The following is a 15,389-nucleotide window of genomic DNA, read 5'->3' on the forward strand; positions in this document are numbered from 1 at the left end:
GCGGAGAATAAGCAACACATGGAACAATAGCAAGGAGTCCAACATATATATAGATAGAAAAGACAGAAGAAGAAAGACAGAAACAGAAAACATATTTGGAGAAATATGGCCAAATGTTTCCAATTTTGGTAAAACAATAAACACATATATACAAGCTCAAAGAACCTAAACAGAAGAAAAATGAAAAAATAAAAACCACCAATGCATACCATATTATATAATTTGAAATCAAACAATAAAGATAAAAAAAGCACCCAGAGACAACATAAAAATAATAGAGTTTTCATCAAATCAAGCAAGCCAAAGGACAATGAAGAAATATTTTTAAAGTACTGAAATTATAAAACTGTAAACCCACAATTCTATATAAAGCAAAACAAAAAAACTCTTTCAAAACAGGAAGTAAATTAGAGTCTTTCAGACTAAAACACCTGAGGTAATTCATTACCAACAGACCTCCATTAGGATCTATACAAAACAATAAAGAGCCACAGAAATATCAAATATGTGGATAAATACAAAATACATTAATTCTCATTTTAAGTCTATTTATATGACAGTTGATTGTTTATAATGTTTTATGGGTTTATCGTATATGGAAATAAAGTGTAGGACAACAAAAGAAAAGACAGAAGAGGCAATGGAAGTTGTAAGATTTTTATGATATAGATGAAGTGAAATATTATTTGAAAGTAGACTGTGGCAACTTAAAGATATACTATAAATGCTAAAGCTATCATACATACAACAAAACAAAACAAGCAGAGAGAGTTTATAAGCTAACAGTCAAGATTAAATGCAACCATAAAAAATGCTCCAACAGGGGCGCCTGTGTGGCTCAGTGGTTAAGCCGCTGCCTTCGGCTCAGGTCATGATCCCAGGACCCTGGGATCGAGCCCTGCATCGGGCTCTCTGCTCAGCAGGGAGCCTGCTTCCTCCTCTCTCTCTCTGCCTGCCTCTCTGTCTACTTACGATCTCTGTCTGTCAAATAAATAAATAAAATCTAAAAAAATAAATAAATAAATAAATAAATAAATAAATAAATGCTCCAACAAAAGAAGGTAGAAGAGTACAAAGGGAACAAAGAACCGGTGAGACAAAAAACAAATAGCAAGATCTTAGATTTAAATCCAACCAAATAAATAATCATATTAAATGGAAATGATCTTTTCTTTAAAAGATTTTATTTTTTTTATTTGACAGAGAAAGAGAGAGTGGGGGGGCAGGGGGAGAAGCAGACTCCCTGCAGAGCAGGGAGACCAATGAGGGGCTCGCTCCCAGGACCCTGGGATCATGACCAGAGCTGAAAGTAGACGCTTAACCAACTGAGCCACCCAAGCGCCCCAATGGAAATGATCTTAATACTCCAATCAAAAGGCAGAGATTAGAAACAGCTATTATCAAAATGACAAGATATAATAAGTGTTGGCCAGGATGTGGAGAAAAGGAAACCCCTCATGCATGTTGGTGAGAATGTAAATTGGTACAGCTACTGTGGAAAAGAGTATGGAGGTTTCTCAAAAATTAAAAATAGAAGGGGCACCTGGGTGGCACAGTTGGTTAAGCATCCAACTCTTGGTTTTTGCTCAGGTCATGATCTCAGGGTCATGAGACCAAGCCCTATGTCTGAGATTCTCTCTCTTTCTTTCTTTCTCTCTCTCTCTTTCTTTTCTTTCTCTTTCTTTCTTTCTTTCAGCCCTGCCTGAGATTCTCTCTCAGATTCTCTATCCCTCATGCTTGTGCATGCTCTCTCTAAAATAAATAAACAAATAAATATTAAGAAAAAAACTGAAGAACCACACAATCCAGAATTCTGCTTCTGGGTACTTATCCAAAAAAGAAAACACTAACTCAAAAAAATATAAGCACCCCTATGTTTGTTTACTGCAGCATTATTTACAACAGCCAAGATAGGGAAACAAGCCAAGTATCCATTAATAGATGAATGGATAAAGAAGATGCGACATATCTATATATATATATAATTCAGCCATAAGAAAGAATGAAATCTTGCCATTTTTAACACATGAACCTTGAAGGCAATATACTAAGTGAGGTAAGTCAGAGAAAGACATCATCTTTCTTATATGTGGGATCTAAAGCAAATAAAATGAAAACAAAAAATGAGTTCATAGATACAAAGAACAAGCAGATTGGTGGTTGCAAGAGGCAAGGTGGGAAAAATGGCTGAAGAGGACCAAAAGATAAAGAGAAACAAATGAAAACAAACCTAATGGGGGGTTGGGGAATAAATGGTAACTTTTAGAATATTTTATCTCTAGTATTTAAAATTTTGTGATGATGTATCCTGGATGGGTCTTTATTACCCACTTTCTAGACATTCCTGGCAACTTTCTTTTGGTTTGGAAACATTGGTCTTGTGAGATCTCCCCTTCATTTTTTGTATGTCCATAACCTATCTATTTGTATGTATGCATGTATGCTAACATCAACCCTAGAATGCTTGTGTTCTGCTTTTTTTTTTTTTAAGATTTTATTTATTTATTTGACAGACAGAGATCACAAGTAGGCAGAGAGGCAGGCAGAGAGAGAGAGAGAGAGAGAGAGAAGCAGGCTTCCTGCGGAGCAGGGAGCCCAATGCGGGGCTCAATCCCAGGACCCTGAGATCATGACCCGAGCTGAAGGCAGCAGCCCAAACCACTGAGCCACCCAGGCGCCCCTGTGTTCTGCTTTTTGAGAGACTGCCTTCATCTTCCAACTTTCCCACTGAATAGGGTTTTTTTTTTAAAGATTATATTTATTTATTTATTTATTTATTTGTCAGTGGGGGGGGCACAAGCAGAGGGAGCACAAGCAGGTGGGAGAGGCAGGCTTCCCACTGAGCAAGAAGCCTGATACGGGACTCAATCCCAAGACTCTGGGATCATAAGCTGAGCTGAAGACAGATGCTTAGTCAACGAAGCCACCCAGGTGAATATACTATTCAGTATATACTGAATAGTGTATTCTGACTATCATGTTTTTTTAACTCCCTACATTATCTTTGTTTGTCTGTTTGTTTGTTTTTGAGAACCATAGGAGTTTAAAAAAAAGGCAGAGGTTGTCAGATTGGATTTACAAAACCATATATATATATATATTCTGTATATATATATATATATATACAGAATATATATATATTCTGTCTATAAGAAACCTATTTCAATATAAGACACAACAAACAGGTAAAGATTAAAAAAATGGAAAAAAGATAAAACATGCAGAAAATGATCAAAAGCAAGTTGTAGTGGCTCTATTGATGTTGGACAAAGCAGATTTCAGGACAAGGAATACTGCCAGAGATAAAAAGGGACATTTTAGGAGCTGCTTCATCAAGAGGACATGATAACCCTAAATGTCATGCACCTAGTAATAGAGTTAAAAATTACATGAAGGAAAAAAAATGACAGAATTGAAAAAATAATGGACAAATCCACAACCACAGCTAGAGATTTTAAACACTCTTTTCTCAACAATTTGTAGGACAATTCAACAAGAAATCAGTAATAATATAGAAGACCGAAACAAACTATCAGCCAACTTCAACTGAGATATTTATAGTACACTCCACCCAACAAAAGCAGAACGCATAGCGTTTCTTCATATTCTGGGTCACAAAACACATCTCTATAAGAATTGAAATCATATAGTATCTATCTGTCCATAGAGAAATGAAAAGCTATCAGGAAAATCCACAAGTACTTGAAAAGTAAACATATTTCTAAATAACGTTTGCTTAAACAAGAAATTATAAGGGATACTCTAGGTACAAAAAAAAAAAAAAAGGAAAGAAAGAAAGAAAAAAAATTATAAGGGAAATTCAAAAATAGTTTTAAGTGAATAATTTGTGAGAGGCAGCTAAAGCAATATCAGAAGAAAATTTAAATGCTTATATTAGAAAGGTCTCAAATCAGTATCTGAGCATCCATCTTAAGAAACTTAAACCCAAAGTAGTGAGAAACAAGGAAATAATAAAGTGGCACAGAAAGTTAAAACTATACAGAAAAAAAAACCACTGAAACCAGAAGCTGGTTCCTTGAAAAGATCACTAAAATGGATAACCTCCAGCAGACTGAAAATAAAGATGACAGCAGTTACTAACATCAGTTCTACAAAATGAGAAGAAATTGAATACATAATTAAAAACCTCCCCACAAAGAAAAACTCCAGACCCAGGTGGCCTCAGTGATGAGTTGGTACCAACTCTCCACAAAGACTTCCAGAAAACAGAAGAGGGGAGAGAATTTCTCAACAACCCTTGAAACTTGGGGGGTGGAGAAGGACAAAAAGACCTGGCAGGGACTGAGTGGAGTGTCTTTTAAACAGTATCCTTTTTCCCAGGCCTGAAATACAAACTACTCTCCCCAGAAGTCAGCCCCAAGATCATTAGCAGAGAAAACTCCAGACCCAGGGATTATTTGTTCTGGATCAAATATCATCACCAGCTGGATTTTGAGAAACTCGGGCTCTAAAGAGTTCATAGAAGAGCAGACAGGGACCTGCTGCTGGTGATTTTGTAACAGAAAACATGAAAGGATGGAGGGAACTCTCATTTTTAAGTGACTACTGCAAGCTAGATACTAGCCTATACTCATTAGATTTGGTATCTAATCTAAACCACAGAGCAATTTATAAATGGCACTATTATTCCCACTTTAAAAAGGAAGAAACTGATGCAGAAAGACATTAAGTAACTCGCCCAGGATCACAGAGCAAGTGGCAGAGCTGGTATTAGAATCCAGGTCTATCTGACCTCAGAGGCCATGCACCTAAATGGATTTGATCTTGGTGGTCTAAGCTGTCCTCTGGCAGCAGGGAGGTGAAAGCATTAAGTTAGATCATCCGCATGGGGCTGAAGCTGAGGTCACAGCATTAGTAGGTCAGAGGCATTAGCACTGGAAGACTTTAAGAACCAGCAGTGTTGCAAGGGAGTCCGTGAGGTTATTTTTAGCTGCATATACATTATTCCATTATATTCACATATCTCACATTGTTAAAGTTGTGTTGAAGTACAATAACCAAGAATACAGAGAACAGGTGTGATACAATCTGCAGTATACCTATGGCCCACAAAAAAATGCAAGACATCAGCGGAAGCATTCCTTAGTCTCCTATAGTGATGTGCAACCAACATAACCATCTTTGTTTGCTGTTTTTAAGAGTCTTTACTGGCACCAAGGCAGCTTGGAATAGGATCGAAACATCCCCCTTTATTGCTAACAACAAGGCCACCAGCAAGCCATCAATCAGATGGCAACCCTGACTGAGCAGTGTTAACTGGCTCTTTCTCATGGTTAAGCTTTTACAAAGAGATCAAGCAGATTTGAATTTCAAGAGAGACTAAACCACTTGTACCCTTCTGCAAATATACCAACCTTCTCTGAATCTGGGCAAGGATCGTGTGGATTCTCTCACTGTACCATGTACACTTCTCCTTGGTAATGCAGACATGGACCAAGCTCCCATCCTTCCAGGGAGCATGGACAAATCTATGGCAGTATTTCGCATGGACTGTCTTCTTGTTGGTCTCCTAAGGAAAAGACAAAGGACAGAAGCCACTCAGACCATTCAGAGTCATCTCCAGATGGTACCCCATATTTCTGCCTTATTTATTTAGTTCTTAGCACTCACTCCCATGGTAAAATCATTAAACTGTTGATTCAACAAAACGTGCACTAGAGCTGCTCTATGTGGAGACCTGTGTCAGATATCAAGCATCATGGTCAGAAAGACAGTGCAATCCCATCTGAGGCTCAGAGAAGATGTTTTCAGCAGAAAACCACATGCTCACTCACGTGCTCGGTCTCTCTCTCTCTCTCTCTCTCTCACACACACACACACACACACACACACACACACACACACACAGTTAGAAAGGCAGAGTACTAGATGCTGGGTTGAGACAATAATACCTGGGCAATCTTAGAAAGATGAAAGCATCCTCATGGACTAGAGGGTCAGGAGGACTATCTAGAGGAGGTGGGACTTGAGATTTACAGAAAGCATCTTTCCATCATTACTCCCAGGCCCAAATGAAGAAAAGTAGCCAAGAACCCCCATTCCACACCTAGCACCCTCTACTGGTACATACAAAACTGGTCTGAGGATGATGGCTTCCCACACAGAGAGCTTACACAACTGATTTATGAGTTTAGCAAGCATGACTCCAAGTCACCAACAATACAGTCTTGTAGGCAGCAGCAATATAATCCATAAACAAAAACCAAAATTCCTGCCTTTGTGGAACTCACATTACAGGGGAAGAGCCAGATAATAAACAATTATACAGCAGGTCAGATGATGACAAATGCTATGGAAGACAGCAGAGAACAGGGGATGGGAGGATGAAGAAGTTAAAACCTGAAAAAATAGAGCCCTAAAAAGAAGAATAAATATGAACAGAGACCATCAGGAACAAGGAGTGCGACTGTATGGAGTCTGGGAGGAAGTCTAAGGACACAACAAGTACAAAAGCCCTGAGGTAAGAGTAAGAGTCTGCCTGGCATGTCTGTAACAGTTTAGGAAGGCTGATGCAGTTGAAACACAGTGAGCTAAGGTAAGGAGTTAGATGAAGCTAGAGTAGTATGAGGAGTAGGGCCAGAAGCAGACTACATAAAGTCCAGTTGCTAGGGGAAGTGACTGGCTTCTCCTCTGAGTGAAAAAGGAACTACCCAAAGGCTTTAACATGAGAAGTGACACATTTTTTAAAATTAAGATATGACTGACATATAACATTATATTACACATACAATATGATTTGATATATGCCTACAGTACAAAATGATTACCACAATTAATTTAGGTAACACCACCACAGAGTCACAAATTTTTTTCTTGTGATGATCTATATATTTTAAGACCTACCCTCTTAAACAAGTGACACAATTTATAGTTTTGTTTATTTATAATTTTTAAATTTAATTTATAAAAATATCATTTTAAAGGATACTGTGGTAGGGCACTTTGGTGGCTCAGTCGTAAGTGTCTGACTCTTGATTGATCAAGCTCAACTCTTGATCTCAGAGTTTGAGTTCAAGCTCTGCATTGGGCTCTATGCTAGGCATGGAGTAGACTTAAAAAATAAATAAATAAGGAAAGGATACTGTGGTTACTCTGTTGAGAAGAGACTGTGAAGAGTCAAGGGCAAAAGCAGGGGGTCAGGGATCAGTTAGGTGGCATGGGCCAGGGGCAGTTTTGAAAGTGGTGAGAAGTGGTTAGATTCTGGATTATAGACATGTTATGAAGATAGACTAACAGCATTTAATGAGAGATCAGATGTGGGTATGAGAGAAAAGAGAGGACTTAAGGAATGACTCTATAGTTTTCAGCCTGGAGAACTATAAAAATAGAGTTGCAATGAATTGACAGGAGGAAGATTATGAAAGAGTAGCCTTGAAGGGGAAGATCTGGACCTTTACCTGATGTGCTAGGTTCAAGGGGCCTATCAGACATCCCAGTGACATGGCAAAAAGTCAGGTGGAGACGAGGGAAGGACTCAGGGCTAGAGATTCAAATGTGGAAGTCACCAGCATGCACACAGTATTAAAAGCCACAGACTAGATGAGATCATGTAGAGAATGGCTACAGAGAGAGAAGAGGTCTGAGGACTGTACCTTGAGGCCCCTCAGCATTTAGAGGCTGAGGACATGGGAAAGAAGCAAAGAACACCAAGACAGAAAAGTCAGTAGGAGGAAAACAGGACAGTGTGCTGCTCTTTGCAAGAGCAAAAGAAGTTCAAAGAAGTAACCAACTATATCAAATATTGATAGTAGGTCAAGTAAGAGTGAGACTGGGAACTGACCCCTGGATTTAGCAGTTCATGTATCCCTGGAAAGAGTGGGTTCTGATGGAGAGGGAGCCTTGCTCAGTTGGAGTGCACTCATAAAGGCATGGGAAACTGCAAGACGAGACAGGAAACACATAAAATTCCTGAGGTGCTGAATTCTAAAGAGGTGCAGAGGAATGATACAAATGAAGCAGAACCAGAGATAAACATGTGGGTCAAGAAACTTTTGGGGGGTTCTTTGCTGAGAGAGAGTACAACTAGGGAGCGGGGGAGGGGAAGAGGGAGAGAGGGAGTGAGAATCTCAAGCAGGCTCCATACCCAGGGCTCCATCTCACAACCCTGAGATCACGACCTCAGCTGAAATTAAGAGTTGGATGCTTAACCGACTAAGCCACCTAGGTGCCCCCAAAACCTGTATTTTTAAGATGTGAGGAAGAAAACCATGTTTGCAAAGATCCAGAAATGAGAATAATATCTGTGATATAGAAAGGAGGAGAATGAATGAATGGGGAATAAGGATCAGTGCACACATTGAGGGGTTTAGACCTTAGACAAAACTGAGGACAATTCCACCATCCTAAAAGAAATGAGGGTAGAACATATAGGTGCAAATGCTGGAGGATTTGTACATATGAGGTGGATGATCATGGATGTTCACTGCAAGTTCAGTAAAATGAGAATCCAGGGTCACTTGCTGAGAGTGAGCAAAGAAGAGAAGATATTTGAAGTCTGAGGAGAAAAGTGCAGACGTTAGAATAAGCATCTAAGTGGATCAGAAAAGCACAGGAGGACTGGGGGCAGCACAAGAGATCCATGTAAAGTCAGAGGTCAGGAATTTAAAGGGAAGCCAGGCACTGTGGCTATGCTTTTCTCTGATTTCTTCTGATGCAGTCTATAAGGCAGAAAAGGCTGAGTTGAATTTAACCAGGGTTGGGGTGTCACAGTTGAGCGCAATAATGTAAGAGAGGAAAAGTAGTTGAGAATGTATGAGAGGGACAAAAGGATAAAGAGAACAGAGAACAGGGAGCAGAAACAACAAAATGTATAATCCCGATGGAGCTGAAAGATTGGAATTAGGGTAGTAGAGGAAATGACCTTAAAAAAAGAGGTCAGAAAGTGGGACCTCTGGAATTATATGGGTTATAATGGAGGCAGCGTGATTTGTAATGACAAGGTCAAGGGGATGCCTATGGCAGGGGAGGTAGAGAGTGGGTGTAGGAGGAAGTTACTGGAGAACAGGAGGTCAGAGAAATGAAATGTCAGTGTCTGGGAAGGGTCAGTCTCATGCGATTGACATTAAAAATGGCTAGAGCCAGTGACATAAGCCAGAAGCTATAATCTTCAATTACTGGTGGGGATGACCTGGGGCTCAGAAAAGGTGAGTCACAGCGGGTGTCGTGGGTGTCATTCTGTTGACATGGGAAGAGGGAGGGAGTATGATCAAAAAACAGCAATGAGGAATGAGCCACCTACCTCTGCTGCCCACAGGTCCAAGGCAAATGGACAGAAACCTCTCTCTGAGGTCCTCTGAGGTCCTCAAGAGAGAACCCAGACAAACAGGCGAAGGGAACACTGCAGGGCACTTGCTATTTTGGGTGTACTGGTGACTTTTAGTGCCAGAGGGTAGAGTGGAGAGAATTTAGGAGGCAAGGAGGAATGGAGGAGGCTCAGAGAAGGGATGCCAGAGCCACATGGGGATCAGAATTGAGAAGTCTGGTGGTGACTGAGATGAGATCAGTCTGATGGTTGATGATTCCCAAGACAGGCATTAGGGAAACCACAACTCAGGCACAACACAAAGGTGGAAAGAGAAAGATGTCCTCTCTCTTATTCTTACCATGTTCTTGTCACACGAGAGTTCTCCCTATTCTCCATCCTGTCACACGGCCTTTTCCAACTGTGCCTTGTGCGCTCCCAGATGGAAACACACCAGACCATATGGTATGTGAATGCAGGTGGCAGACAGCAGAGTGTCAGAATGGGAAAAGTGCAGTGTGAGGGCCCAGCAGATAGGAGGTCAAACCCTGCCATCCCATGGCCTAACCTCTCAGAGACCCCTTAACTTTGTCTTCTTGTGTGTGCTAAGACAGCACAAATATTCACCTTATGTATCAAGCACCCAAGCATTCCATAAATGCTTATTTCTGATTCACAATGTTTGCAATCTATAAAAAGAAGGAAGGTAGCATCTACCGGACATCTCCTAACCAGGCCCTGTGCCCAGACATGCATTTTTAAATTTGGATTTTATACCACTCATTTTACGGATGTGGAAAGTAAGACTCAAAACAGTGAAATTATTTGCTCAGGATCTCATAATCAGTAACTGGAGAAGTAGCATTTCCATGGGGTCTTCTCACGCCAAATCCAGACCACACGGCCTGACACCTACTAAAAGCTCAGTAAATATCTGTTAGAGGAATAAATGGTGAGACTAGGTGGGTTTGTGAACATCAAGGCCGGCTTTGTGCACCAGCAGCATCAGTACTTATGAATGAAATGTGACTTAGGGGTGCCCCCAACTTTGCCTGAATCCTCTAATGGGAAATGCATTTTTGTCTCCTCCTCATACATGTTCATCTATCTTAGAAACAACACAGAGCAAGGCCTTCTTAGTCACTTATTTCTCAGTGTAAACAAGGTACTTGGATCCATCCCTACAAACCAGTTTTTATAGTTTCAAGTTTGAAGGGGCTGAGGGAACCCTCAATAATCAACTTATTTGACACATTCATTATTCCCTACCTCACACACATCACAAATTTAGGTGTAAATCTAGGTTCAGATATGTAGCCCCAAATACTGAAAATAAAACTTTCCCTTATTCATCAATGTCTGTGAATGAAGACAGCTGTTCTGTACACTTCTCAACTTCTACTTCTCTATTATTTTTTAGCAAAAGAAATTTGAGGTAAAATTCCTCATTTATAAGCCAGACTCTGAAAACCATCCCTGTAAGATTTCATTCAAAATTGCCAAGAAAGAATAAGGAGAAACCAGTCTTAGATACAGGCTTGAACAGGCTTGAACATGACACAACATCACCAGCTTGCGGTAAGCTAGGTTTCAACTGACAGGCACTGGTATTTGTAAATATTCAGGGCCTAATGTATTGTATTTTAAAAGTGAAAATCTACTTACATACAATTTCCTGAACTAAAAACATTACTGAATAATGACTACAAAATCAGAAAACTGTGCTGGGGGAGGAAATCCACAAATGAGATTTCCCTGCAACATGGCAATTACTCCGCATCCTGGTCCACAAGCCAGGAAACAACTCTTCCGTCAATTTTGCATTTTTCTTTTTCTTTTCATTTCCTTTTTATACATTTATTTTTTTTGAGAGAGTCAGAGAATGCAAGTGGCAGAGGGAGAGAGAGAATCTTAAGCAGGCTCCATACTCAGAGTGGAGTCCATTGCTGGGCTCAGTCTCACGACATGGAAATCATGACGTGAGTCGAAATCAAGAGTCGGACACTTAACCAACTGGGCCTCCCAAGTGCCCCAGTTCTGCATTTTTCTCATCCAGTTTTTACACTGTCCTCCTTGTAGTTCATTGTAAACACATGGCAACAAGAGCATTAAAACACTGCAGGTGCGGCTGATGGAGCCCCCAAGGAAAGGCCTTTCCTCAGGAAGACTTATTGAGCCCATCAGCCAGCCAGTCTAAGGGGTGGCAAAGAAACTGGGGTTTCACCTCTGTAGGACCGACAAACATCTCAGTGGTGACACTGAATTGGAGCTTCGGAGAACACATAAAGTGACAGTGTATCTGAGGACCTTGATTTCCTCTCCAGCAGCCTGTTCTCTGTTGCTCACACTTGGGTTTTCCCTTCATAATGTGGACCTGGGCCTTTATTTCCCTCTAAAAGAACGTTCCTTCAGTTTTAGAAACAGAATATCACTTTATTCTGATTTTGTTTCATAGTATGGTACCTTCTCATCTTTCCATAATCCTAAACTTTTGATAGTTTTCTGAGTCTGTCTACACATCAGTGTTTCTCCAAGTATGGCCTCTGGACCAGCAGCCTCGGCAGCATCTGGGCCCCACCTCAAACCCATTGACTCATGTGTGCTAAAGTTTTAGGAGCCACTCGTTCATTATCCTTCAATTGTGAGCCAGAGTTCGGCACTTTGAGAAGCTGTTATTCCTTTCAGACCTATTGACACAATGGAACTATACCTTTCAAAAGTTTTAAATATACACCTTTCCAGTGCTATAATCTCTTATATTTACTGGGAATCCACAATATGCTGCCCATAGTCAAGAGACTAATGCATCTTTAAGAAAGTAGCAATCCAAGAGGACCATAGAGATGCCTGCTTCAGGCGTCTTCACCACCAGTTTCTCTCTTCCATTCAATATGGGGGAAAAGAGGGCTTCTCCTTTGTAAAGGCTGAATAATTCTGAGACTCATAATGCCTGAACTCCTAAGAACCCAGCTCCTGGTTTATGTATGATTACTTTATAATCCACTTATATTCAGAAACCATTCCCAGACTTGGTCTCCACACCCCCCATGTACCATTCAGAGATGTGCAAGATGGGAAACACAAGGGTATCTTCCTTCAGGGAAACCAAGCTGGTTTCCTTTCATGCTCTCACCTTGGTCTTGCCCTGGGTTCTGATCTGAGGGAGGCCTTCCCTAGCCAGAACATCAAGAGAAGCCACAGCCCGGCCCAGCAGTTCACTTCACTCACCGCACTGGTCTGCACGGACTCATCCTCTGGTTTGGCTTTCACATCAATGACTCCATCAGCATGGCGGAAGCAGCAGTCAGCAAGGACATCATAAAAGGTCAGCTTCTGGGCTTTCAAGCCATATTTCTGAAGCCACTTCTTGGAGTCCCAGGTGTCCTCTAAGTTTGACTCGTTCTCAACAGAGGTTGTTCCTGATAGTTTTGGAATTACAGTTCATCAGTGCAGTTCATATTCTAGAAGTCATTTGTACTGCACCCTCAACTTAGTATTTACTGAACTGGAACATGTTCTTTGTCAGATCACATTCATTTCCAGAAGCATGCTTTCCAAATCAGGACTGGCAAAGAATTAGTTCACAAGACCAGAATGCAGGAATCTGCTGCTTTCATCCTACTTCCTTCTCTACCTAAGTTGCCTTACCCCATGTGTCTGAGGAGATGGCTAACAGACCAAGGCCATGTGTCAGGAGAGCATTAAACTTGGGGTCAGAAGTTTTGGGTTCAAGTCATGACTCCACCACTTATGACTTGGCTAAGTTGCTCAAACCTAGGTGAGTCACAGCACTTAACCTGAGTTTCAGCAGAATTCTCCACCTGCAGATTGAAGATAGTGTCTGCTTGGCCTTCCTAAGTGTGTTGAAAGGATTCAATGAGAAAAGTCATGTGAAAGTGCTTTGTGGTGAGTGGGAATGAGAATTAGGGGCATGTAACTTGTGTTGAGGTAGAAGTCCATCACAGAGAAGGCTGGCAGGCTGCCTTCCAGGAGCTCTGCTGTCAGCTTTAGTGAATTTATTCTGATTTAGAGCCTGGCCCTCAACTCAGCAGGCTCAGTAACCTCCTATAGTCAGCTCGAGCACCTAGAGCTATATCTATAACTTACCGTAGACAGGCTCACAGGTTAAAGTACAACCAGAATGATAATTGTCCAAATAGTCCCAGCCTTCTACTCCTTCCCTTGGTGTTTTCCAAAGGTCATCTATACTCTTTAAGTAGGGGGGGGAGGTGCTCTGTTAGCTGAGCAGAACACCATGTAACAGAAAAGTATTCATTGCCTCAAACCACTAGTGCCACCTAAAGGAGTATCTGGGGGTGGGCACAGAAGAAGGGGTGAGCAAATCTAAAGTTGAGAAGGAGGCACTGGTGTCTAGAGTGGGCTTGCACCGCACTACACACCATTCCTCCCAACCCTATGCTCCATGGTAGCACACCGGTAGGGTAAAATTGACCATGCTGGAGTATTTACAGAATCTGGAAATCAGAGCTTTTTTACTGCAGTGAGTGGACTGGCGAACATTTATCTGAATGCCACTGGAAGGAAGGCAGAAAAGACCCTGAGCTTTTAGTCCCACTGAGACCAGCAGAGCTCCAGGACGACGAGCAGAGGGTGCTGGGCAAAGAGATGGGTTTTTTTTTTAAACAACGTACCACTACATACTAGGTCCACCAGACCTACAAAGTTCATTTCCACTTAGATAAGTTGTTTCAACCCTGCATGCTGAAATTCTCCGAATTTTTAAAATACTGATGCCTGGGCCCTACCCATTTTTTTTAATGGTCTGGATATTGAAATTTTTCAAATCTTCCTGGGTGATTATAATGTGCAACCAAGCTTTGCAACTACAGCAATAGGGAAAGAGCTTTCTAAATTATGATTTGGTGATCCCATCAGTTATGCCTCTACCACATACAGATTCAAGTTCAATTATACTTTTAACAAAAAAAAAAAAAAAGCACTCCATATCAGGGAAACAAAAACACTACCCATACTTGTCTATTATTATATATAAGGGTATATAAAATCAGAATAGGATTTCAAGAAATAAAACACTTTAGAGTCAACCATTTCTCAACTGTATGTAAAGGATTTGCCAAGTTAGGCTACATGTGAACCATATCCTCAGATTTTAATAGAACACCTTTTAAATAATACACTCAGGCCAACTAGAGCTAGGACTTCTGAAAGAAGCTTGGTTTTGGCTTTTGAACTTTAAGCCATCCTGGCATCAAAAACCCCTTTGTGCACTGTCCCCAGTTACCAGCAGTTGGTTTCTGTGTGATGCACAAAGCCTCTTCTTTCCCTATACAGGGAGCTCAAATCAGAGGCTCCCCAGAGTTTCTGATCCCTGAGGTTCTCCTGCATCACAGGGAAACAGCAAAGAGAAGAGAGCCATTTTTGTCAGTGGGATCAGCCTCCTTGGAAAAACCCTTTGAGTGACTATTTTTCCTCAATTATTGTTAATTACATTCTAAGCCTTTGACTCCTCTTCCTACTTTATTCTCCTCCCTTGTTTCTGATTAGCAGGTGTAGTCTGAAATAAAATTTTCATTCAATTATATCCATAGCAACACACAAATTAGCATATGTTTCTGCTCTGCTTTGGGGTTGCCTTCTTTTAAAAAGTCAAGAGCCTTTTCTCAATGACAAATTCAAGCTTACCACAAAAGGACTTCCTAAAAACACATCAAGCCAATTCTAACAAGGGATTTTAAAGAACCAGAGACTAACTTTTGACTCCTAGCTTCACCCAGGACCAGGCAAGTACAGTGATCCTGGGGGCATGATTGAAGCTCCCAATTACTCTCTGAAAAGGGGAATCAAGGAAAACCCCAAAGCAACCTGAACTTAATAAAGGAGGGGCAGCAAAGCATGCAAAAACAAAGAGCCTAGGTGCTCCAAAGCTGAAGAAAGGAGAAAAGGGGGGAAATCTGCCCACTTGCAGCGCTAATTACACCAATTAGTGGCTGAGCCTTGTCTTCCCCAGGTGTTGAGGGGAAAAGAGTTATTCACTCATTAGAGTCACTTACTAAAGAGTTCTTTCCATTCCCCTAGAGTTATCTTAATTAAAAGTGTTACATAAATCCTCACCCACAGAGCCTAGTATAATACCTTCCTTTACCAC

At 40.9% G+C, this 15,389-nt stretch overlaps 1 protein-coding gene across 1 annotated transcript in view; it reads right to left on the minus strand.

The window, feature by feature from the left end:
- VWA3B (von Willebrand factor A domain containing 3B) overlaps nucleotides 1–15,389 on the minus strand; it is a 234,686-nt gene that overhangs the window by 127,750 nt on the left and 91,547 nt on the right. Inside the window, exons 9-10 of the mRNA XM_082746748.1 lie at nucleotides 12,491–12,681; nucleotides 5,376–5,530 (exon numbers count right to left, since the gene is read on the minus strand). Coding sequence (XP_082602874.1) covers nucleotides 5,376–5,530; nucleotides 12,491–12,681 — 346 coding nt within the window. The remainder of the gene's footprint in view (nucleotides 1–5,375; nucleotides 5,531–12,490; nucleotides 12,682–15,389) is intronic.

This window comes from Mustela nivalis (assembly GCF_964662115.1).
Source record: "Mustela nivalis genome assembly, chromosome: 8".
NCBI classification, from domain to species: Eukaryota; Metazoa; Chordata; class Mammalia; order Carnivora; family Mustelidae; genus Mustela; species Mustela nivalis.